General features: G+C 37.2%; 1 protein-coding gene across 1 annotated transcript in view; it reads right to left on the bottom strand.

Moving 5' to 3' along the window:
* Window positions 1–25,461, bottom strand: part of Ppp1r9a (protein phosphatase 1 regulatory subunit 9A) — a 293,369-nt gene extending 267,908 nt beyond the window's left edge. The window contains exon 1 of the mRNA XM_026391574.2: window positions 23,950–25,461. Coding sequence (XP_026247359.1) covers window positions 23,950–25,344 — 1,395 coding nt within the window. The 5' untranslated portion in view covers window positions 25,345–25,461. The remainder of the gene's footprint in view (window positions 1–23,949) is intronic.
* Between the last annotated feature and the right edge of the window lie 2,258 nt (window positions 25,462–27,719).

Raw genomic sequence — 27,719 nt, 5'->3', positions numbered from 1 at the left:
CTATATCTGTGTCTGTACCTATTTTTAGACAGTTAATTCTTATTTTTAAAAAAATTTTTGTAGTTGTGAATGGACAGAATGCCTTTATTTGTTTATTTTTATGTGATGTGTAAGGATAGAACATGCTAGGAAAGTGCTCTACCACTGAGCTACAGCCTCACCCCCACTTTCCTGACTTTTAATCACAGTCACATATATAGTCACATAGTGCTGTTTACTCTGTTCTTTGCATGTATAATACACTCCAAACCCTCCAAACCACCTGCTTCACAGGCATGTGATACCTATCACAAGGATATCAAATAATGGAATGAGAACAGGTCAAAACCCTAATATCACTCCTGACAAAGAAAAAAAAAAAAAAGAGTATGCCCAGGTTGCAGAAATCTCCCTCTCTACCATTAGAACAGAAAAGCAGCATACAAAAAAGAATGTATTATAATTATTATTGGTAGAATGGCAGTTAATTCATGAACTCTCATGATGTTGAGTCCCACCATCCCTCTTTTCCTTCCTTTCCACTACGTTTACCTATAATTTCAAGGACAAATGCACTGAATATGTATTCTCTCAATTTTAACTTAGGCATAAATTTAACTTCCAGAATTAGCTCTCTTCAGAGTGTCTCCAAAACTTTCCCTCAGTTGAAAAAACTTAGCAAACTCTAAATTCACACCTCAAAGCAACATTTACAAAAATTAGGGGTCTGACAATTCATGTGGCACACTAAAAGGAAAGCTATAATAAAAGCTTGAAAGTTTACATTCAGAAGAGATTTCAGGATATAAAGATCATCTAAACCAGCTTTCATTTTACAGAATTCAAAAATGGTGTTGGTACCAATTCAATCTTTTTTTTTTTTTTTTTTTTTTGGTATGGGGGATTGAACCCAGGGACACTCAACCACTGAAACACATTCCCAGCCCCCCCCCTTTTTTTAAGTTGTGAAGTTGTATATGGACTGAATGCCTTTATTTGTTTTTATGTGGTGCTAGAATCAAACCCACATGCCTCACACTTGCGAGGCAAGTGTTCTACCACTGAGCTACAACTCCAGCCCATCCCCAGTGCTTTTCTGTATTTTAGACATATGCTTAGTAGGGCTTCACTAAATTGCTAAGGCTGGCTTTTAACTCCCAATCTTCCTGTCTCAGCCTCCCAGGACTACAGGTGTGTGCCACAGTGCTCAGCCAATTCAATCTTTTTGAAACAATTTATAAAATCATAAAGAAAAATGTAACCACACACAGGCAAAGAATCTTTTCACTGATAAATACTAATTTTAAAAAATAATAATCCTAAACCATTCTTTCTAAAGAAAGGCAGAGCTGGAAAAGGAAACAATTAAGAGTATGAAGAGAGAGCCTACACCAAGATTTCATCCCAGTCCAGTCAGAATGGAACAGTTAAGAATACAAACAGTAAATTCTGGCAAGGTTATGGGGGGAAATATATACTTTACACTGTTGGTGGGATTACAGATCACCACTTCAGAAAGCAGTATGGAGATTCCTCATAAAACTAGGGATGGAGCCACCATATGACTTAGCTATCCCACTCCTTGGTGTTTTCCCAAAAGATCTAAAATCAGCACACTACAACAATAGTGTTGTAAAAAAACAACAGCCAATTGTGCTGTTTATAGCAGCACAATTCACAATAGCAAAATTATGGAATCAACCCACATGCCTGTCAATAGATGAATGGGCTAAGAAATTGTGATGTACATTTTATATATATGAAATCATAAAACATACATAATGAAATTATGGCATATATGTATGTATGGAAATGGAGAATATCATGCTAAGTGAAATAAGTCAGAATCAGAAACTCAAAGGTTGAATATTTTCTCTCATATGCAGAAGCTAGAGTAAAATTAAGGAAAGGGGAAGGGAAAGATAGGATAACATAAAGAACCAACCAAATACAAATTAATAGATAAACTAAAGGAAATCTAGTAGAATAGAGGAAGGAGAAGGGACAGAGGAAAGAAGAAAAAATGGAAGGGAAAAGCGAGGATTGTGAACTGAAATAGACTTCCATTCATGTCTGAGTTTGTCAGGATATAAAAGTCTAATTAAAAAAGCGGGGAGGCAGCACTAAGTAATCTATTTCTGGCCACCCCTAAGGTAGAAATGCTTAATTATAAGCACTTGCCAGTTTATCTTATGTAACAGAAAAGAAAACTAAGCTTGCCTTTAAAACTGGCTACCAACTAGCCCCATACCTACCTCAAGCAAAGTATATGCCAAGAGTCACATCAGTGAAGAATCAGCCCAAAAACTCACAAAGAAGAGCGAGCCACAAAAATAGCCATTCCCACTCATTTACCATTCAAACTCTCAGAGGTCACAAAGAAATGGTATTTTAAGAAACCACAGTCTAATTCATGCAGAATGATTTCTTAAACAAACATGTACATTATCATCATATTGGTTAGTATACTTAGTATTTGTACAAATATATTTTATATGTCATTTTTATTCATTTTCATGATGAACTTTAGGGGAATTTAATTCATGACAAATTATTTATCATATAAATAATGTGACTTTTATTTTCAGAAAGAAAAGCTCACTGTGTGAGACTAGGCCAATAAGAAACTAATTTAAAGTGACCTATGTCAAAGAATGGTTGCTGGAAATCAATTGAGTCATAAATTAGAAGTTATAGTAATACCATCTGAAGCTAACCATGCCTTCAGAAAGCAAGCAACAATGAAACATCTTACTGATGAGAACATTTTTTCCCCAGTGTAAATTAAGATTGGAAGAGAAGATGTTTTGGCCTATTGCTAATGAAGAACAATATTCATATATAATTCCCTGCAGGTTTTGTTTAGGATTATTACAAACCCCATACTACAGAGGGTGAAAAATGCTGGAAAAAAATCTGCAAGTGAAAAAAAGAAAAAGAAAAAAGAAAGACTTCCAGCTTACCATGCAAAGTTAATTCTGCAAAAAGTAACAGTAATCCCCATACCTAATTTTTTTGGGGGGGACAGGGGCTGGCTTTGAACTTGTGATCCTCTTGCCTCAGCCTCCCAAACTGCTGGGATTAAGGTGTGCACCAGTGCCCGGCTCTGTGTTTTTTGTTGTTGTTGTTGTTGTTGTTGTTTTGGTAGAGTCCTTGCCTTGCATTTGAGGTCCTGGGTTCAATCCCCAGCACAAAAAAAAAAAAAAAAAAAACTGTGTATATATTTTTATATCAATATATTAACATTCTACACAGTGGTGCATACCTATAACCCCAGCTACTCAGAAGAACAAGGCAAGAAGACTAGAAATTTAGCCTGTCCCAAAATAAAATTTTAAAAAGGGCTGAGCATGTAGCTCAGAAATAGAATGCTTGCTCGTCATCTTTAAGGCCTTGGGTTCAATACCTAGTACCAAAAAAATAATAACAACAGTATAGTTTAACCTATAAGACAGAAAGCTCGGCACTGGTTCTTTTAGAACCTGATCTCTGATTCCAAATTGACCACTAATCTTGTACACAATCCTGACTTGTTATTACATATTTTAAATGACTTAATAATACTATCCTACTTTACCAGAAATAAATATCTGTCAGGGGCTTTAAATTGCTGTTTTTCCATTCCCTTTCCTGATTAAAAGTACTCATTTTAGCTGGGCGGGGTGGCACACACTTGTAATTCCAGCGGCTCCAGAGGCTGAGACAAGAAGATCTGGAGTTCAAAGCCAGCCTCAGAAAAAGGGGAGAGGGGTGTTGAAGGGGGCACCTAAGCAACTCAGTAAAACCTGTCTCTAAATAAAATACAAAACAGGGCTGGGGATGTGGCTCAGTGGTTAAGTGCCCCAGAGTTCAATCCCTGGTATCCCTCTACCCCAAAAAAGTACTCATTCCCTAGCCTCAATCCAAACTGACCACCAACTTTCCTCAAAGTTCCTTATTTCACCTATTACCAGTAAGTTTGTTAAAGCTTTATAACTTTTTTTTTTTTGGGGGGGGGTAGTGCTGGGGAGTGAAGCCAGAGTCCCGCACATGCTAGGCAGGCAAGCATTCAATCACTGTGCTATACTCCAGCCCCTAAACTTTTATCCTTCTTAAAAGCTTTCTAATCTTTTCTTCTTTTTTATTTTTTTAATTATAGATAGACACAATACCTCTATTGTTTATTTATTTTTATGTTGTGCTGAGGGTCGAACCCAGGGCCTCACATGTGGGAGGCAAACGCTCTACCACTGAGCCACAACCCCAGCCCCTAATCTTCTCTTCTTCCAAGCTTTCTTCAAAGCTCTATTTCCTCCAAAATGTGGGCCTGTCGGATAGGGCTGCCCCAACACTTTCATCATGTATCACCCCTTATGTTATCTTTTCTCATATCACCTCAATGACTCAGATAATCCATATCTAATATTCAAATCCACAGCCTTGATTCTAACGCCCCATCCTATTTTGCAATAGTTAGATCAAAAAGAATCAATTTGCTCTTTATGCCTAGCTAATTTCTTTACTATCTCTCATCTGTTGACATCTGTTCTTAAGCCAAGCACCTAGCCAAGATTTTTTGTGGTAAGAAAAGGAGAAATAAGTAGGTGAATAAATAGTTGCATATGATTTTTGTACTTAAAAGTTAATTTATGGGGCTGGGGATGTGGCTCAGCGGTAGCGCGCTCGCCTGGCGTTCGTGCGGCCCGGGTTCGATCCTCAGCACCACATACCAACAAAGATGTTGTGTCCTCCGAGAACTAAAAAATAAATATTAAAAATTCTAAAAAAAAAAAAAAAGTTAATTTATACTGGAGCTGGGGCTGTAGCTCAGTGGTAGAGTGCTTGCCTAGCATATGTGAGGCACTGGGTTCAATTCTCAGTAATGCATACAAATAAATGAACAAAATAAAGACCCATCAATGTCTAAAAAAACATTAAAAACTAAAAGTTAATTTATACTAAATAACACCTCTCATCATCTGCCTAATCCAGTCCACCCAGCCTTCCCTCTTGCCTGTTTTGACCCCAATTCTTACAAATCTTCATTACATATTATCCATGTTCACTTAGGCCACCACATACCCAGAACACACCTGCCCCTTCAGTCTGCATCAGAGCTGTCTTTCCAACACTCAAACCCCACTGTGCCTTCCCAAGCTCAAACTCCCACCAATGGTGGGTGTAGTGGTGCACACCTGTACCCAGCTACTCAGGACGCTGAGGCAGTAGGATCCCAAGTTCAAGGGCAGCCTGAGCAACTTAGTGAGACCCTGACTTGAAATAAAAATAAAAAGGAATGAGGATGTAGCTCAGTGGTAGAGCACTTGTCTAGCATGCATGACACTGTGAAGTTCAATCCCCAGTGATGCCAAAAAGAAATTTTTAAAAATTCATGTATATTTTAACAGGTTTGCATTGATGTAAGACACCTAATCATACATTCACTCACTGATCTTTTGATATATCATACCACAGCTTTTTCTTTTCTTTCTTCTGCTTCTTCTTCTTTTTTTTTTTTTTTTTTTTTTTTTTTTTTTTTTGGTACCAAGGATTAAACTCAGGGGCACTCAACCACAGAGCCATATCCCCAGCCCTACTTTTATTTAAAGACAGGGTCTCACTGAGTTGCTTAGTGCCTCACCATTGCTGAGGCTGGTTTTGAACTCATAGTCCTCCTGTCTCAGCCTCCCAAGCTACTGAAATTACAGGTTTGTAATTAAGATCCTACTTATTTTCAGCCTAAAGTCTTTTCTTAAAGAATTAATTGGCAGATTAATTATTGGCATTATTTTTCTAACATAATTCATTGACCTGTGGCCAGTTTGGCTTTCTTCAAAATGGAATAAAAACTTGAAAATTACTAGAGTAGCAAATCCTTTTAGATATATGCTGAAACTGCGCAGTCGTCCATATCATGCTCATATAATTTAACGTAAGATTTTTAAGTGACGTCTTTACAAGATCTTTCCAAAGAATTTAATTCACATTTTTACAGAAAGAGTATCTTTCTTTTCACATTTACGTGTTATCAATTTACATTGATACTGAAGAAAATACACACTTAGACAAATAAATTGGATATAAATAAGTTTAGGAATATACCTAGCCAGCTCCTTAGTTTACAACTCAATTAGGCGAGATTGAGTAGTCAGGGCACAGTACTGAATTGTCTGCAGGCCAGAATCACTCAGGTGGGCATCAGTCATCATGTGTTCAATCCAGCAAACAGAAGACATCAATGAACCCAGCAAGTGAGCAGAAAGAAACTGGTAGGGCTGGAGTTACAGCTCATTGGTAGAGGGCTCGCCTGGCATGTACAAGGCTCTGGTTCAATCCTAGCACCCCAAAAATAAAGAATTGATTTTCCACTTGTCTACATAATTAATCTTTATCCTCATAGATTCTATTCAAATATCATTTCCTTTATGACTCATGATTCTTCTCTTGCTGATAAAAGTAGATGTCCCTTCTCAGGAACATCAGTGTGCAAGCTGTTACATTTAAGGTGACCGTATGTAATGGCTTCCCTGAGTCAGTCCTAAGCAATGCATATCGCCCCCACCTAAGTATTATACCACCCTTTCACTCTCAAAGGGTCCCCATTTTAACAACAGATTATATGGTCACTAGAGACACTACAAGATTCACAGGGAAGACTAATCAATAGTAATTGTCTATGTACTTATTTTAAAAATAATAACCTAATTTTCAAATATTTGTAATCATTAATATTTCCCCTTTTATTGTCAAGAGTAACAGTTTAGACAATTATATGTGCTCTCCCATGTATATACCCCTATAACAACATTTACTACACCATCCTACAAATGTTTTCTTCTCTACTTCCTTCATAAGACATTTCTTGAGGAGCAAATGTTTGTCTTATGTATCTTTCTTTTTTGCAATATGGGGAATTGAACCTTTAGCCTCATAAATGCTAGGCTAGTGCTCTACCACTGAGCTGCATCCCCTTTTTGCGGGGCGGCAGTGGGTACCAAGGATTGAACTCAGAGGCACTCAATCACTGAGCCACATCCCCAGCCCTATTTTGTTTTTTATTTAGAGACAGGGTCTCACTGAGCTGCTTAGAGCTCACTTTTGCTGAGGCTGGCTTTGAACTTGCAATTCTCCTGTCTCAGTCTCCCGGAGCCACTGGGATTACAGGCGTGCATACACCACTTCACTCACCCCTTTTTGATTTTCATTCTGGGATACACTCTTGAGAAGTTGCCCAGGCAAACTTGTGATCCTACTTATTTTAAGCTCAACTTATTTTAAGCATATTCAATAATGTCTGTTGATATTATCAATCTATTCAGAAAAAAATGCTTCCCTAAACATCTGTAGCATAAGAAATTATTTATAAAAACCTGAATAATAGGTGAGTTATCAGTCTTGCACAGTAATTACAGAATGTTATAATCATATTTATCTCTAAATGAAAAACATCAGCAATAGTAAAATTACATCTAACATACTAGCTCAATTCTTTCAAATACTGTGAAAAACTTTCGTAAGTCACTTTTTTTCTTTTTTTTTTGGGGGGGGGCGGGGGGGTTGATACTGGCAATTGAACCGAGGGGAACTCTACCACGAAGCTGCATCCCCAGCCTTTTTATTTTTTATTTTGAGACAGTTTTAAGTTCCTAAGTCTGGCCTTGAACTTGCAATCCTCCTGCTCAGCCTTCCAAGTTGTTAGGATTACAAGTGTGTGCCACCATGCCAAGCTTAAGTCATACATTCTTACCAACCTTTTTCTAAAAGGTGCTTTTATTATATCCATTTTACAAATGGGAAAACAATAACTTTCATAGTTCCACTACTATATATCATGGGCCCTGAAAATACTATGGTTATTCTTCAACCTCAATATATATATTACTTTTTAAAAAATACTTTCTAAAATATATCTCAAGAAATATACCTAAAACCAAATAGTTAGTTATTGTACATTTAAAAATATAAATACAGAGAATGGCTTAGACATTCTCTTTCTTATGGTGCTATTAAAAGCAATTTTTGCCTGGGGAAAATTTGTTCATACATAAACAAATTTGCATAAATAAACCAAGCCATTTCATATTTCAGCTTAATAACAACTGTCAGGCATCTTCCAGATAATGTAATTTATAGAGGAAACATACAGGCAAAAAAATGTGATTTCAAGACCTTGGATTATTTGTTCCCATGCAATTTATTCTAATTACCTACAAATCAGTGAGAAAAATAGAAAACTCTTTTCTGGATAAACAAAAGTCATACTCAGCAAGAGCTTGATTACAGAATAAACAACCAACTACCAAAATATTTACAGATTATAACTTAGGAATGACAATGAAACCTAACACATTTCTAAAATCAACATTAAAGGAGTAGAGGTACAAAAATGACCCAAAATTGTAATTCCTGTCTAATCACTATAAAAAACAAAAGAAACCCCATTATAGAAAACAGGCCAAGAAATAAAAAAGGAAGGAGACTAACTGGCAATAATTTAACTGCCTTCTTCAATTAGATTTTCAATTATCTTCACTGTAAGAATACAGATATAGGGGCTGGGGTTGTGGCTCAGTGGTAGAGCACTTGCCTAGCATTTGTGAGGCACTGGGTTCGATGCTCAGCACCACATATAAATAAATTTAAAAATATAGGTCCATCAACAACTAAATAAATAAATAAAAAGAATACAGATATACTCACATGCTCAATTTATCAAAGCTGTGGCAAACTCTGAGTAATACAAACTCTGAGCTACTACAATTTCTAAATAGTTTTACAACTTTCCAATGGAGCCTCAATTTTTAGATTCTATTACAACTAATTACAAGCTTGAGTGATGACTCAAAGAAGAAATAAAGTTAAGGCAAAATGAATAACCTTCTCCTTTTACACCCCATCCCCAAGCCATATCTCACACAGCCATATTTTAATGACTATTCCTCTTACTTAATGAATTGTCATTACCTTATAAGGCAATAGATTGAAATTCCCCAAATGACAGACAGCACAACAGTTTCAGTAAGCCAGAGCAATGGCCAAAAAAGATTACAATTTGTAATGTAATCTCCCAGCTTTCATTCACCACAGTTAACTTGAATGGTTTTACTTACAAATCAATCATATAAGCATTATACGTATATAAATAATTACCGTCATCCCAACTTGGCCAATCAGATAACAAGTAGGGAGGAACAGGAAGGGGAAGGAGCACTGGTGATAGCTATCACAGGTTAACCATGGACTCTGCGCCTACTACTTGACAGTCCTGGAGACACAACCACAAAAAAAGACAAAGTTCCTACCCTGAAAGTTTAAAGAACTTGCTTAAGACAAGCATAAGTCAGCAGGATCTGAATCAGGTATGTTTTATTCCAAACTATGTGATCATCCTATACAACACACCTCCCCAAAAGGAGAACCACTTCAGCACATTTTCTAAGAATAAGAGGGACAGCAAAATCAAATCCCCACAAGATATGTAGGAAGAAATAAGTTTTCTCTGGAACAGCTTCACAGGGTACAACAAAATAAGAAAAGGCAAAAGACTGTGGTTATTTTCATATTGTCAACTTGGCTGGATTATGGGGTCCAAGTACTGGTTAAACTATTCTTCGTGGTTCTATGGTGGGGTATTTTGTTATTATTATTTTTTTGTTTAGGTTTTTTTTGTGAGATTAACATTCAAATTGGAGAACTTTGAGTAAAGCTTATTTCCCCTCATAATGTGAATGGAACTCATCCAATCAGTTGAAAGCCTTGAACAGAACCAATACTGACTTCCTCCAATCAAAAAGGAATACTCAAGTAAATGACTTTTGTACTTGGCTGCAACATCCATTCATCGCCAGGCCTCTGGCCTGCCAAACAACCCTGTAGATTTTTTTTTTTAAGTATTTGTTTTAAAATGTTTTCTTTTGGTTGTAGATAGACACAATACCTCTATTTCATTTATTTATTTTTATGTGGTGCTGATAATTGAACCCATTGCCTCACACAGGCTAAGAGAATGCTCTACCACTGAGCCACAACCCCACCCCAACCTTGTAGATTTTTGACTTGCCAGTTGGCACAATCACGTGTGCTAGATAATTCCACACACACACATCCTATTGGTTCTGTTTCTTTGGCAAACTCTGAGTAATACAATAACTAAACATTAAATATAGGACATGAAAAAAGACACCTTCAGAAATACTCCTATCAATATTCTCAGTTTATTTCCACCCTCCTCCAACAAGAAGGACAGACTCTGATGGTTCTAATAGGATCAACTCTAGCCAATGATCTCCTTTAGATTAAAGGGGAAAATTTCATAAGAGCAAAGTTAAATAATTCCAAACTAAAACTCCTCTGGTTGTTTCTTCTGCAAGCTGGCCAATCTCCTAAGGACTCTCCAGTTCCTTACAGGTACTACTCAAAGGGCACATTATTCAGAGGAGGAAGCAGCAATATAAAAATTCCACAAGCATCATAATCTCCAATGGAAAAATACAAGTCTCATTTCAAACTTGGTTGGGTACATAATTAGCTAAGAAAGTTATCACTAATTCAAATCACTTATGAAGTCAAACTTATATAAACATTCAAAATCATAACTAGTATTATCTTTTTCCTCCTATTGTCTTTTTCCATTGTAACCACTTTATAGATGAAGTTAAAATCTTAAATGTTTTATCTATTAATATCACCTCTTTTCCTTTAAATAGTCCTTATAAAGATATACAATCTAGTATCACTAGTAGAAACCAAGCATTCAACAAAATACTGAGAATTTCTTAGCCATTTTATCATAAGTTTGAAGCATACCTAATGAAAAATCATAATTATGCAATATCTGATCATATAAATTGAATTAGGACTTCATCAGAACTTATAAAATGCCAGAAAACTCTTAAGATTTAGTCAGGCATGGTGGTATATATCTGTAATTCTAAGGATTTGGTAGACTGGGGCAGGAAGCTGAGGAGAGTTTGAGACCAACCTCAGAAATTTAGAGAAACCCTGTTCAAATTTAAAAAGGAAAAAAAAAAAAAAAAAAGACTGGGAGACTGGGGAAGTAGCTCATCCCTATGTTCAATCTCCAGTGCCAATAAACAAACAAGCAAGATTCAAGTTATCAGCTGATCTGATTAGACCAGAAACAATACTTCACCCTTCTAATTTCAGAACCCTTACAAATCAACAAAACTATGTTTCTCATCATTTACATACTGTAATGTTATCTACAAGCTTCCCAAAGGTGGAAAACTACCCAGTGCATGAAAGGAACTGACCCTTTGACTCTTAACTAAAAATATATACTACAATATAGTCTAATCATACTTCAAATGGATCTCTTTTTCACTTAATACTTCTGTTAAGGGGAACAACAGGAAACTACATACTGGCTGGTGTTTTGGACAGGAAACACATTCAAAAGAACTCTGGGGAGGCCTAGAACTCAAAATCCTGTTTTTAACTGAGTGTGTGCATGTTTTTTCACAGGATTATGTGTAAGATACTGAACTTGACATCTCCACTCTCTCAAATACACGAATAGGAAGCCTACTAAGGTTCAATAGTCTAACAAATCGAAAGGATATGAGCTCACATGAGAAAAATGGTTAGGCTTTCTTTAAACACATGTTTATTATATGACTACCTGTTAAATTATGTTTCACTTCAAATCTAGTATAACTGGTTTCCAAAGGCATATTTTAAGTAACACATTAAGGTTTTGCATATACTATGACTGAACTCAAAGAAAATATCTAAGAGCTATGGAAATGTTATAGTCATAATTTAAAATAAATTATAAGGTCTTCCCCCTCTCATAAGATTTATAACCTTAGCCACAAACATAAGATCAATATTAATGAGGGTTGAAAAATCTGCACTTAATGAATTCAACTGTCAAAATTATATCCTTTTCAGGCTCGGGTTGTGGCTCAGTGATAGAGTGCTTGCCTAGCACTTGTAAGGCACAGGGTTCAATCCTCAGCACCACATAAAAATAAGTGAATAGAAAAAAGGTATTGTGTCCGTCTAAAATATTAAAAACAAAACAAAATAAAACAAAAACCAGTGGACCCTGTCGCGACCCCTTGCCCGCAAGGAAGACGCAACTCAGGAATCTTCTTTCAGCAGTTTATTCAGGTCCTTGATACTTTTCCTCTCTTTCCTGGATGCCCCTCCCAGCCTTAATAAAGCACCTCAAGCCCCAATGCGAAGCTGCCACGTGGACTTTTCTCACAGGGTGCCAAGTCACAGCGTGCCAACTCATTCTGATAAGGAGTTGTTTGTCACAGACTACAGGGGAAACCAGCGCCATCTTGTAATGGCGGCCACAGTTCACAGAAACGGCTCACCACAGGACCCTTTTCTTAAACTAATGCCTTCTTCAGTGTTGAAAAAAAATTATACTTTTCAACCAAAATATTTTTCAGTGACTTGTCCCCTAAAGAAAACAGAATTTGGGGCAGCATTAAAAAAAAAAAGTACTTTTGTCAGTTTCCTTAAATTGTGATCTGATGATTCCAGTTGCACTCCCCACCACCATTTTATATGTGATTAAAGAATTAACACATACTCCTTATAAAAAATTTAATAAATTGGGCTAGGTCTATAGCTCAGTGGTAGAGTGCCTGCCTCGCACGTGTGAGACACTGGGTTCGATCCTCAGCACCACATAAAAATTAATAAAGATATTGTGTCCATCTATAACTAAAAAAAAATACTTAAAAGAAAATTTAGTAAATCTAGAAAAGTATTAATAATTTTTTAAACATCACCTTCATTCTGTCCACCCAGAAAATACCTGAGTTAACACTTTAATGTACAGGTTTTCAAATTTTTGTTCCAGGAGTAAATACACGTAAATAAAAATTAAAATGGAATACAAATGCATATTAAAACTATGTCCATTTATTATAAAATATTCCTCATCTTGAAATAATCTTATAAAACAATTCCACTATTACTGGATATGTATATTGCTTTAACTTTCTATTATTATCAATAGTTTGATATAGTCCTTACTAACAATCATTAACCAAAAAAAACACTCAGAACTCATATCCAAAAAAAAGCCTATAGTAGTCTGGGATATCATGCAGTGGTGGTTCGCATTCTAATACAAGAGAGACCCCAAGTTCAATCTCTAACACTGCAAAGTGGGGGGGGGTGCCTTTAAACACATAAATACTTTCAGTCTCACCAATAAGTCAATGAAATGTGTAGAAATTATGAGAGACATATTCACTTAACAAATCAAAACCTATAAAGCATCTAAAATAATATTAAGTGCTGGTGCAAGGACCATGGGAAAACTATTTCAATGCAATGCCAATTTTAAACTATTACAATCTTCCTGCATAATAATTCAGGCAGTATGCATCAAGGGCTTTAAATGTTTTAGCTAATAATTTTATTCCTAGAAAGGGATCCTAAACCAGGCCTGCTGGCACATGCCTGTAACCCCAGCTACTTGGAAGGCTGAAGCAAGGGGTTCTAAGTTTGAGGCTAGCCTCAGCAACTTAGCATGATCCTGTCTCAAAATGAAGAATAAAAATGTCTGGGAATGTAGCTCAGTGGTAGAGTACCCCTGGGTTCAATCTGCAGTACTGTAAAAATAAATGAATAAGAAATTAATTCTGAATAATCATAGATAATTCTAGATGTTAACCACCTCGTCCCCCCAAAAAGTATATAGGGTAAATTCCCTTTAAACACTAATTTAGCATTATAAAAGGCAGTAAAGACCTGATGTACATCATTGCCATGGTTTGTGATATGCAGAACCTTTATTCCCAATATGATAACTCTGGCAGGTAGAACTTTTAAAAGTGGGATCACTGGTAGTGCAGAGAACATGATATTATAATGCCAAGGGTGTACCTTAGCAAGGCATAGTGGCCTATGCCTGTGATCCCAACTACTTAGGAGGCTAAGTTGCCCAGGCTGTCACAAAATAAAATAAAAATGGCTGAGGATACAGCTCAGTGATAGAGTGGTTCAATCCCCAGTTCCCCAAAAAAGAAAAAAAAACTAGAGCACACCTTGTGCTTTGCCCTTTAGCAAGTATTTTCCTGCCCTTTCACCTTCTGCCGTGCTACAACTCCCTTGCCAGATGCCAACACATGCCCTTGGATGTCCCAGCCTCCAGAAAGAATCATGAACTAAATAACTATTCCTTTATGAAGGACCCAGTCTCAGGCATTCTGTTAGAATAATGAAAAATGAACCCAGACAATTATCATTATTTAGCTTTCCCTAATACTTCACAGATTTTAATTTCTGGTCCGGCCTTCACTTTTCATAAGACTTGTTTAAGTGTTTATTTTGGAGCTTAATGCTCAATCTTACAATTTCTTTTTTTTAATATTTTTTAGTTGTCAATGGACATTTTTTAATTTATTTATATGTGGTGCTAAGGAGGAACCAGTGCCTCACACATGCCAGGCAAGTACACTACCACTGAGCGACAGCCTCAGCCATCAATCTTACAATTTCTAAGAGAAAATAGATGCTTTTAGCACAGCATATTATATAATGATGGATATACAATTTAAATTACCACACTTTATTACTGTACCTACTGAATAAAGTTCTACAAAATAAACCCATTTTATGTATTGATGGATAAAAAGATAATTCAAACATCCTACAATCAATTTGGGGTTTTTTTATTCATTCATTTATTTTTATGATACTGAAGATTGAACCCAAGGGCACTCTACCTCTAATCTACATTCACAGCCCTTTTTTAATTTTTTTTATTTTAAGGCAGTATCTCACTAGTTGCTGAGGCTGGCCTCAAACTTGTGATCCTCCTACCCCAGTCTTTCAAGCAGCTGGGATTACGGACATGCACTATAGTACCTGGATAACATCAGGGTTTTAAAAGATAAAAATAAACAAAGAGATGTTTCAATATTTGTGAACCAATATTGGTATCCCCAGGAGATGGCCAACAACATTTTTTTCCTACAATCAGCTTTGACTTTCCCCGGTGCGGGGGCGGGGGGGGGGGAGGAGAGGGGCAGAAGGAAATAAAGAGATAGATAGGGACCATATATATATGATCTATACACTATCAGTTGAGTAATGAAAACTGTAAATTTATATCTTTATTTCCTTTATGAAATAATTTCATACATCCATTTTATCTGAAACAAGTATTTAAAGAACCCATCAAGGGCTAGAGTTATGGCTCAGTGGTAGAGTGACTGCCTAGCATGAGTGAGGCACTGGATCTGATCCTCGGCATAAATAAATAAATAAACAAATTAATTGTCTAGCAACAACTGAAAAAACATTTAAAATTAAAAAAAAAAAGAACCTATCAATATAGCATTGACATACTGGGCATGGTGGCTCATGCCTGTAATCCTAGCAACTCAAGAGGCTGAAGCAGGAAGATTTCAAATTCAAGACCGGCATCAGCAATTTAGCAAGACCCTGTCTCAAAACAAAAAATAAAAAGGGATGGGAATGTGACTTACGCACACCTGGGTTCAATCCCTGTTATTAAAAAATACATTTTTATATTGTATTTTTAATAATACATTATTATATGTGTATTACATATATATTTATATGGATCTTTTAAAAAGTAGATCTAAAAAACTAACCAATAAAACTTGTTTTCCCATTTCCTCTACTGAAGTCCACTACAGTGGAAGGAAGTCTTTGAATGCCTAAAAATGGACCTCTGATTTTGAGTTCTATTTAATTCTTACATTCAAGATTAGACATAAATTTTCTGATATGAATATACTTTCATAAAACTCTGCTTGTGCACATTTTTCAAAGAGGAGTAGAAGTAAAAGGGTATTTGGGGAGGAAAAATCTAACATGGCTAAAAGAAAAAGTACACCTCACTATATAGTAACAGACTCAAAGCAAAGTCACTCAGTTTCTTAAGGGCCATGCTAGTCCAAAGGTATCAAGAGACAAACCCAAAGTTCCTACTCTGGAAATCTCTCACCTGGCCATTCCTGGAGAGAAACCCCCAAGACCAAGATCTGTTTACCTTTTTGACCCTTACCAACCATCGTAGATCCCATTGTAGCCTACCATTTCAACTGGCATAGAAAATAATTTGTAAGATTCACATTCCCCAGTATAAAACTCATTATCCAACTTAAAAATTAGGGAGATACAGTCAGCAGTTTGATTTAAAACCACTTATCATCATCCATAAATATGTGGAGATCATCAGCATCCATAAATACATAGGAAATGGTCTTAACTCTACAAAGACTTAAAATCCCAATGAAATAGATTAAAGAAGCAAAGAACAAAACTCTCCTCCTTCAACACTATAAAATTTCCAAGTATCTCTCTACTCTGGCTATTTCCGTGGCTTCTTTGTAAGGACAGGTGTGTAAGAAAGAAATAGGAAATTAGGCTGAAAATTTAGCAATTGTGCAAAAAATTATCAATATTTCAATCATGTGGAACTGTATTATGAAGCTATTTCCAGAACAAAAGTGAGCGAAGCAATTAATATGTCAGCAACTATATTACAAAACATGTCTTTCTTTATTCTTAGGTTCCTCAGTAGGATGTTTGAATATACAGTTCAACCCATACTTTCAAAAGTTAAGCTGCTTTAAAAATCCACTCCATAAATATGTTCTCCCATGGATTTAAAACTTGAACTATTTTATGATTTTTAATATAATTTATAGCATAAGTAACAATCTTAAAAGCAATTTAATATAAATTTTTCATTTTAATATTTCAACAAAAGATATCCAAAAGAAGTTTTATTTTCCTTTGAAATAAAAGCACAAATATTTATGATTATGGTCTAGTACAAATATGATTATGGTATACTACAATCATGACTATGGTTTAGTACAAATATGTAATCAGAGAATTACATAATACTAAGCTAAGAAGGGATCTTAGATAAATGACAAGTAAAAGAGTCTCAATAAAAAGAAATCAAAGGTCTCAAGAGGCAGATCTGTCCAAGTTCACAGAATATCAAGTAACTCTTGGTGTTACTTTTATTATGACTAGTTAATATTTAATAGTAAAACAGATACTGTACTTCAGCAAACAATATAAAATAAACTACATAAATACCTGCCTCAAATCACTTATCTTCATAGATGGCTGCAGTAGAGATAATAGCAAATAGGCATATGAAATCTAAATTGACATATTTAAGGAACAAGAAAATTTTTTTAAATAAAGATTAAAGTTTTCCCATAAATAATTCCAATCAATGTAAAGTAATACCAAAATTAGTAACACACAGCAATCGAAGAGAAATAAATATCAGATCACTAAAAAATAATGATTCCTTCTTCCCAGAAAAGACCAATGTAAAGATGAAAATCAGTATTAACATAATTTTTGCCTTTAAAGAAACTCTGTGCCGAATCAAGCACTCCACGCTGTGTTTTAGACTATGTTAACAGAAATGCAGTGCCCCAAGCAAGGGAGCTGTTTCAATCATCCTCATTGCCACATAAACCTTTTCTTCCTCAGTTACATATCTCCTCCTTCCTTCTTGGATTCTTCTGTCTCCTTGGCTTCATGTCTTCTTTCTATGAAATTCTATTAAAAGGTAGACAACATTTGTTGCTCCCACATCCTGCCATTTAATTTTTAGACCATGTCATCATTGCAAAAACTCTTTTGTCCTTGCTACCTAGACTTTCCTATTGTGAGTTATCCTCACAGATTCTTAAATTTAACATATCCCAAGTCATACTCATTGTGTCTCCTACATTCCTTTAAAAGAGCATGTTCCTGGTTCCATTTATATGAAATATCTAGAAGAAGCAAATCCATAGGGACAAGAAGTAGACTACTGTTTGCCAGAAGAGGGAAGAAGAAGAATTGGGAGAGATTACTAACAGGCACAGAGTTTCTTCCTGGCATGATTAAAATGTTCAAGAATTAGATAATAGGGGCTGGGGTTGTAGCTCAGTGGTGGAGCCCTTGCCTCGCCCGGGTGAGGCACTGGGTTCAATCCTCAGCACCACATAAAGATAAATAAATAAAGGTATTGTGTATAAAATAAAAACATTTTAAATTATTTTTTAAAAAAGAATTAGATAATAGTAATGACTGCACAACAGTATAAATATACTGAAAAACACTTTTGCAATTTAAGTCAAGGAGTTTTTGTGTTATTTGAATTTTATCTCAATAAAAAATTGCTAATTAAAATTAATAAATAAAAACAAGTGTACACACACACACACATACCAGCTTGCCCTTTCTTGTAATTTTCCTTTTACCTTCCAAAGAAATAAACTTCCCCAAAGTAGAATTATTCAAGCATAAGCTAAAAGATCATCTGTCAGCAATATGCTATTGAAGGGCTTCCCAAAGTGACTGGGAAATTACATTAGATTACCTTTAAGTATATTTCAACTCTAAATTTCTGTGTCACCAAAGTAAAGAGATTGGAACCAAAAGTGACCAGGGAAAAAACTAAAGATTAACTTGAACATTTTTCTTCTTTTTTCAATATGAGAACTGTAAAATATAAGCAATATAATCAAAAGAACAAAATAAAATAGGTCCAAAGTGAAAAAGCACAGAAAAATAAGAAAAAATAGCAAGTCAATTAGATAATGACACCAAAACCAACAAATTATTTTCAGAGTTTAATAGCACAATGTTTGTTTCATTTATACCCAATTTATCCTACATCTAACTGTATTTTTCTACAAATGCCTAAACTTCTTTTCCTTTTTAGTGATAAAGCAAGATGGTAGAATGAAAGTTAATGCAAATAAGATTAAAATCAAATCACTCCCGATGAGCACGTAATTGGGTTATTAAGGTAAACAATGTATGAATATAATAGAAAGTTATTTCCCCCAAAATCTGGCATCTTACAGAAGCCCATGAATCTAACAACTAGTCTCATTTGTGAGAAAGTTTAGAAGGAAGATACTTAATGATGTGGAAAAGCAAAGAAACTTCAAATCTTCCTACCATAAATGCCAGCAAACCTCTAAAATAATTTGCTATAAAGGCAAAAAAGTCTTTCTTTAAACCAAACCAGCCCTTTCAGAAGCTAGAAGACTGTGCTTCAAACTCTTGGTCCAAAAAAGGGTCTGTTGACCAACAGCATCAGTACCACTTAAGAGGTTGTTAGAAATGCAGAATCTCAGGCCCCACTCCAGACTGTTCCATGAGCTTGCTATATTACTTGAGGATATTAAATTCTGTCAAGAAAACAAATGGGGCCTGGAGGTGTAGCTCAGAGGTAAAGCACTTATATAGTACATAGGCAAGGCCCTGGGTTCAGAAAAAAATAATAATAATAAAAGGAAAAAAGAAAAACAGAAACAAATGCAATAAATGAAACTCATATGGAGTAATCAATTTAAATGATGGTAAGCAAGCTTACAGCTTATGAGGAAAAGACAACACTCACAGACTTGGTTAAGTATAGATACCTGAGAATGGAAGCTGGTGAGATGAAGTCAGAATTCAATATATATATTACAAATAGGTAAGTTAGTAACCCAAATGACATTGCAAAAATAGAATAAAATACTATGGGAGGGCTAGGATCGTGGTTCAGTGGTAGAGTGACTGCTTATCACATGTGAGGCACTGGGTTTGATCTTCAGCATCACATAAAAATAAACAAAATAAAAAGTATTGTGTCCATTTGTAACTAAAAAAATAAAATTTTTCAAAAGATACTATGGGGATAAAAAGAGTTTACTAATAGAAAGGGATAAAAAGACTAATTCACCATTATGCCATGTCTGAACTGACATTATGCCTTCTATTTCAGATGGATGTCACCTCCATATCAAGCCATCCACTAAGGATATTCAGTATGGTCCCATTCTGGAACCACATCATTAATCAGTATAATCTTGGTCCAAATATTAACTCTGGTCCTCATAACCACACCATCAATAGAAAAGACGAATGGGAAAGAGAGACAGAGGAGGTGAACACTATGTAGCCAGGAAGCAGGCAGTAGAGTCCTACCAACTTTGCACCTTATCTAAGTATGTTAATAACTCACTCCATGATTTTGTTCTTGTTTCTGGATTTGTGCGTTAAATTTATTTGATAAATTGAGAGATTCAAGCATTGTAATTTGAGTGCTGAATGCTTCTATTCAATAACCTCTGAGTGCTTGACTGGTACTGTATTTGGAGGCTAACCTTTGCATGAAGGTAATTTCCCACAGAACACCTACTGAAACAGAATCTGCATTTTAACAAGATCCCCAAGTGATTCATATGCATATTAAAATTTAAGAAGCACTGACAAAACTGTAAGAAAAAGAAGCCTCCACAAAGATAAAAAGTTGGATCTCCGAAAAACTATGCTCAGAATACCAACTTAAACAAAAGACTGCACATACCAGGAAGAGACTGGGAGCCCCCAAAGTGGGAGAGAATACAAAGAGATCCATATTTGACAGCTATCGTGCAGGTTTAAAGAAGCCTTGCTTTGCTTGTGGGTCCTCCTTTGAACTCTAGGTCTCTAAAGCTCTATATAGTTTGAGAAAACACTCCAGTACAGCACAATGCACAGCAACATTAACTCTGCACTCCCTTCCTTCCTGGAAGTAAAGAAAATCTACTTTTTCAGAAAACGCTATATTTCAAGAATACCAATATAAAGACTATCAGTAACAGTGAAAGGGTTCTGACTTCCTTCATGAGGCTACAGTGACCTCAGAAGGGTCATCCAAGAGCAGAATTGAGATGAGCCTGAAAAGCCTTGTTCATGGGTTACACTCCTCCCACCTTGCAGGGACTCCTAACTGGGAAGGCTCCAGTCGCCTACAGTATATCCCATTGTTCCTGGCACATATGAGGGGCTCAGTAACTGTTCTGGAGTAAAAGAAAAAGTAATGACAAATGTCACTCTGTCTATCCTTGATTCCTCTAGACACATTTACTTTAATTCAATCCCTTGTCTCTGAGAAATTCCTGAAAACGAAAACATAATTCCACATCTCAAACTAATTTGATTCATAACACCTTCCCGTCCATATCTTGAAGGAGGATTTTACATTTTCTATTATTAATCCCATTTGAATATTCCATGACATCAACTTATACGATAAGAAACAACTGTGCCCATGAAACAGAGGGAAGTTATACAACTGCTGGCCAACAATATCATCTGACTGTTTTTAAGTCATTAACAAGTACTGGGACTATGCTACCCAGGAAAGATCAGCTATTATTTTCTTTTTCTAGGTCCAGATTTAAGACATAATATGGTAATATCTTTAAAAGAAGTGAACTAGACACCGAGGACAATTCACACATGCAAAGATCATAAATAAGAACTATAAAAACACTAAAGATATTGGGACTATTTTACTGAGTAAGGAGTAAAATATCAGGAAAAGAACATAAAAGTTTCAAAAATCATTTCTATAAAGAATATGTGTGCCCTGTTGCTTCCAAAGTATGTTTAAATTTCAAAGGAAAAGATTTTGTTTGGAAATCCTAATTTCCCATTCCAGAAAGCTTTATGAAAAGAATAAGGAAACACACACAGGGGTAGCTGAATGTACTCTGTTCCAAATAATCTATCAAATCCCTTTCACTCTTCGCATTTAATATATCCATATATTGCTAAAGAACACACCAGACATTAGACATTTTGACACAGTTTTGTACACTGTTTTATATGGGTTTTAAATATAATGTGTTTAAGAATTGCCTCTATAAGGTCAGAGAGCAAAGGGCTAACCTTATAGATTTTTCTGTCTTCTGCAGCTAGCAGCATGAAAGATCACATATGATAAGCCTTCCCAAAATACTTGTTAAATTTAATTAAGAATTACCACCCTCAGAGGCAAAAAAAAAATCTTAATTGGAGAATAACCAAATGCCACCATCATCACCAACAGAAAGCAGTTCTCAAAATTTCCAAGTGAATCTACTTGCATGTCAAACAACAGAAACAAGAAAGAGTAATTGTCTCATTCATTACAAAAGGGCTAATAATGAATCTTCTGTTTGCAAACTTAATCCACTCCAACTAGTCCTGTTAACTGCCTGATAAAACGCAAGGCGTTATGTTTGCTTCATAAGCTTGATCTAAGTTCTTCATGAAATGTATTAAACCTAAATGCACGTAATCTATTTTCATTCCATCTATTCAGAAATCCAATTTATTTATTACATGAAAATTAAGAGGTAAAACACTATTATGAGCAAAAGCAGCAAAAAGCACTTGACTTTCAAAATATCGTACCCAAAAAGCTGGCTTCTGCCCAGATATGAACAGACATATTTCAATGATAAATCCTTTAAAGTCAATTAAAATCTACCTTCATGCAGTTATGTTTTGTGCAGCATAGGACCCAAATACACAGTGAGCATCCCAGAGAGTTGAGTGGCTAATGTTCTACTTAATAAATGGTTCATAAACTGCTATCCCCCTATTAAAAAGTCACTTGCTGGCTTTAACAAACTCCTTGAAGAGTTTATTTCAGTTATTCCTTCTTTGCCCAGTGTGAAATGATTTAATCCTGTTGCTTTCTTCCTAAAGAGTAGAAAAACCATGTTCAAAGGAGGCATGAATGATGAAATTTGGGTGCTCACTGGACAGGCTTTAGGGAAGGATGCCTTTGAGGACAGTGCCTAGAAGTGGAAGGAGAGTGGGGAATGGGAAGGAAAGAAAAGAACACTGGCAGGTGGATAAGCACCCTACTTAGCTTACTTTCAAATTAGATTCACGATTCAAGTTTATTTCAAACAGTTTAAGTTGACATGATCTATTCTGATCCAGAACTTAATGCCTTACACTCTTAAAATGAAAATTTGCCTCCCAACAGCTGAAAATAATTTAATAAAATATGACTTTATTTCAAAATAGCATTTCATAACTAAAGCAATCAGACTTCTCTGTGGGTATTTCTGTGTAAATTCTATATCTTATGGCTATATATAGAAGTTCATAAAGAGAAATAACAGTGATTCTAGATTTTCAGGAGAAATTTTTTAAATATATGACACCAAACTCCAAATCTGTCATATATACGCAGGATGTAAGCTAGGAGCTCCTAAAAAGTGGTTTCAAACTACACATTTGCCACCATAACACTCCCCCTACACACCACCCCACAGATTTCCCAAGGAGAGCATGCCAGAATCTGAGAACTGAGCTGGTGGGCAAGCACACTTTGAATAAGCACTCCAGGGGATTCTGATACTCAACCGACCACCTCCTGCCCCTACTGCCATTATCCACTAATAATGTTATAATGTTCCAATACCCGCTACCGATGTACTTTGTGCTATTCTCTTACACCAAATATTAACTGAGTGAAGTCATTAGAATACAGCTTCTGAATTCAACTGGCATTTATTCCAGTTTTTAAGAGGTAAAACTAAATCCATGAATGGCAAATCAATTTTGCTTTCTTTCACAAAATTTCACTTTAAAGATATACAACAAATTCTGAAATCAAATCTGTTTACAGTCATAGCTTTTCAATGAAAGTATTTCAGTCAACTAATATACTTCCATAAATCAAATTTTCACTACTACGCAGCAATGAAAAAAGTTCCAACATTCTTCACAATCCACTTACACTTAAGTAAGTAATAACTCAGATATTTTTAAGCAAGTAAATAAAGAGATTTCAAGGTTACCATAACTCACCCAATGTACCTTATACCTCATATCTTACGGTGCGTAGATTCAGGTTATTATTTAGAGGGAACATTAAGTGACACTTGTTAAAGCAGTTCTGTTTCAAACTGACACTCCTGATTTTCAGTGCTTCTATTGTTCATACTCCAATCCAGTGGAATGTACCTCACAAACTTCAACTTTCATATCACTCAATACTAGTTTATGCCACTACAAAGCACATTAAGAAATGTGATCTTTCTCCAAACCGAAACTTTTAAAATCACCTGCCAACAGGTGTACACATCCACACTATTGAATTCCTTACAAAAAACTTCTAGTAGTTGTCATATCTATTCTACATAGTTAGGCCACAACACTAAAAAACTTAGAAAACAAACTTACCTTAATTGGAGCACTACTAAACTTAATTTTCCGATTTGCTGGGATTTCTTCTTCTTCTGGCAATCCAACGATTTCCGAGTATTCCATATCAGGCTGATAGTAATTGTTCTCATCACTATCTTCCTCCTCATCCTGCTCAGTGCCTGTCTCTCCCCAGTCAGAATTATACCTGGATCTCACCCTATACACATTATAGTCACTATGCATATACACATGGGAACTCTCAAAATTATTTGAGTCTTCAGGTACTTCTTTTCCACAACTGGATGCAGAAGCATCAGGAGAGGTGAAATCACCACCTGCAAGTTCTTTCCTCTGTTGCTTTGCTGCCTCACTTCCAACAGAATTAGCTTCAGCCTCTCCTAAAGGTTGGTTTTGGGGTGAAAGGATATCAGACTTTGGCATTGCCTTATTTTCAGCACAAGGCTCTTCAGGAAGATCTTTGTCAATTCTGTCCGGAGTCTCCTGGTTAGATATGGAGTCCTCGGCTTCCTGGCTCTGCTGTATCTCTTCACTAGGTAACGAAGCTAGAGAGGTACTTTTAGGAGCCACTTCTGGTACTGGAGTTGTATTACTCTTCTGAGCATCCTCTGTATCAACCCCTTGTTTGTTCGATGGAGACCAAGAATTAGAATCCTTAAGGTGGCCAAAGGTGTCAAGATTTGTAACAGTAACAGATGGTAAATTCAGAGGATAATGCCCAGTCACTGAGTATTCATTGTTTGCAGCCTTCTCAGAAATGATGGCACTGGGGGACTCGGTGTTCTCAAATACTGCACTCAGTTGACTCACCGTTGGGGAGACAGCCTCGGTCCGGGAGCTAAGGCTGTCCAAGGAATCAGTACTGCCTCTGTTGGACTTGGAACCACCCCACTCATCCTGTGGTTCACTCCCCCCAGCTTTTTCTTTCTTTGGGGAATAGCGGTTGTTTTGCCCTGACTCATGCCCACTTCTCTCAAACATCTTTCGGGTCTCTGTGAACTTAGAATATGAAGGGCCATCGTACATTGTGTCAAATCTACTAATTCGTTCAGATACAGAGGACTCCAATTTAACAACTGAGCCATCTGTTTTCTCCAGAAATTCTTTGGGCTTCATTCTTCTCTGAGGGGATGAAGGTCCACCTTTCCCCCTGGTTTTGGCAATGACTGCAGCATTCTCATTGGGTTCCATACCCATCTGCATAAACAGGTTTTTAATTCTGTTGACATTGGAGCCATATTTCCTCCCCCTGCTCTGCTGGGAGCCCTCCCCTTCCTTTGCTTTTTGTTCCCCATCTGACTTGGGTTTGTCAAAGGTACTTTTCAGTGCCTGGAACTCAGTTCTATATGCATTCCTGTGAGGAGAGGCACTTCTCAGAGTGGTTCGTTCACCTGAAGACTCAGCTTTCAACATTTTTACTTCAAGGGTGAAAAGCCAATGTTCATAATGATCAAGGGGGGGAAAAAAACTCTCTTCTCTAATCACCAGTATTTGGTCAAGAAAAGGGCCGCTCAAGTGGCATACTCTCAGTGATCGTCCCAACAAATGTATTAGGAAATTATTCAGTCAATAGTTACACAAAATGGCTTTTTCAAAGCAAGACTAGAGGTTCATCTGTAATAGAAAAGAATGAATTTCTGAATCCATGTACTCAAATTTATGTTTAGTCAACTAATACACACTTTATTGTCCAAGTGGTTTAGCCACATATCAAGCAGAAGAAATTATTTATTGAAATGGAAAGTTAAAAGTCAAAAAGTTAAAAGTTATCATTCTTATTGGTCTGGTAACAAAAATGTATCAAACACAATTTGGAGGTCCCTATCAAACTCCCCTCCCTCTCTCCCCCCATCACCTCCTCCCCACACACATTACACTTAAGTACATTGGAAAACAATATTTTAGCCCATTTTGGATGCTTTTGCAAATGACCCTAAAAGAAACAGGCAATTCAAGTATGTTTAAGAAATCATCAAACTGTCTAGAAAAATTAATTTCATTTGGCATTATCCATACTCAGGTAGAACTTACTCTAAGTACAGTTAAAAGTTTGGAATCTATGTTTACAAACTTCAAAACATGCCACATTGGCTTATTTCAGTCTCTCTGTTCCAATATTCTCATCTACAGCATCCCCAAAGTGCAATTTCAGAACAAAACAAGAAAAAAGTTCTTGAATGTCAATAAGTTTCACTCTAAGTTCAGTTACAGCCAATATTTGGAAGTTTTCTAACAGAGGATATATAATTATGGAGTGGGACGTAGACATCACGGGAATGAAGGCATGAGAATGTGACAATCAGAAAGCAAATATATCATGACATCTCTTTTCCCAGCCCTGATTTGTTTATTCCTTCTTGCCTCTAACTTACTACAAACTCAAAACACAACAGCAATGCATGCTTTCTGGTCTCTAGCCCACAGCTGGATTTTATATCAATATGCTAGCAATCAAATACTTCAAGATCTGCTGAAGAGCAGACAATACCATTCGAAAGATTTTTCATTTTGTTTTTGTTTTGTTTTGTTTTAATATTAGACTGAACCACATCATCCTCACGCACCATCAGTTGAGGAAGCACACACTTTCACTTAAATTCGTCTCAGAACTCGTTTCCTGGCCCAGCATGCATGCATGGCCCATGCAGACAAACAAGAAAGGCTGAAGAGTGTGGTGCCAGTTTTTTTTCCCCCCTTTCTTTTTTTGTAAAGCATCGACAATCTCCTTTTACCCATAAACACCCTCCCCTCTCCCCACTCACACACCCCATTCCCTCCCCCGCCAATTCGAGCCCGAGGGGGGCGGAGGCGGGGGCGATGGGGCCGCTGGGGATTCAAAACCTGCCCTCACAAAAGACAAACATAAATAACACCAACTTGAGAGGCAGCCGATTCCCAAGCCTGGTTCGGGACGCAATCCCTCGGCCCCGGGGCAGGGCCGGGAGAGCAGGTGACGCCAAGCGCTATGGTAGGAGGTCGCAGTCTAGCTTTGTGCCAAGAAGCACCTGAAGTCCTAACACATTGGCTGCGGCTCCCAGCGGCTGCCAGGCGGATCCCAGTGTGGCACGGGAGAGACGAGCTCCCTGGCCACATTTAAAAAAAAAAAAAGAAAGAAAAAGAAAGAAAGAAAATTATAGGGTAATGATAATAAATCCCTTTGTTTTTCCTCCCAATGTGCCAGGAAACAATAGATCCCACTGATAGTGCCTCGGATCCTTCAACCTTTCGCTCCCCAACCACAGCCCACCCCCACCCCCAGCCTGCAACTCAGCCTTTGTACATGCCGATATTTTTCCTGCTCATCTCCTCCCTCCCCAGCTCCTCGCCCCGCGCACAGCCTCCCCCTTACCCGAGCGGGAGCGCCGCGGGCGGGAGGGTCGGCCGCGCGCTCCCACCCAGCTCACTGCGCCCCCCGCCCCGCGGTGGCTGCGGCAGATCGGCGCCGGCCCGCTGGGTGCCCACCACCCGCTCCTCACGGCGCCGCAGGGAGGGCTAAGGCGGCCGCTTCCACCCTCGCCCCGGCCCCCACGCGCGCCCTGACCGCGGCGGGCGGCCCCAGGAGGCGCTCTGCGCTCCCCAACGCCATGGCGGGCGGGCGGTGGCGGCTGGGCACCGATGCGCTAGCACACTCGGGCCGGCCTGGGGTCGGGGGCGCCGGCCGGGAAGGGGCTTGGCCCACTTGCAGGGTCACCCACACCCGGCCTTCGGGCCAGTGGGGGAGGCCGGGGTATCATGGAGGACAGGCCGCCGGGGCGAGGAAGGCCCGGGGTAACAGGTGCCTCACCTCG

The sequence above is a fragment of the Urocitellus parryii genome, chromosome 3 (assembly GCF_045843805.1).
Source record: "Urocitellus parryii isolate mUroPar1 chromosome 3, mUroPar1.hap1, whole genome shotgun sequence".
Classification (NCBI taxonomy): Eukaryota; Metazoa; Chordata; class Mammalia; order Rodentia; family Sciuridae; genus Urocitellus; species Urocitellus parryii.
The sequence above is the reverse complement of the archived record's forward strand: the minus strand, read 5'-3'. Positions and strand labels throughout refer to the sequence as shown.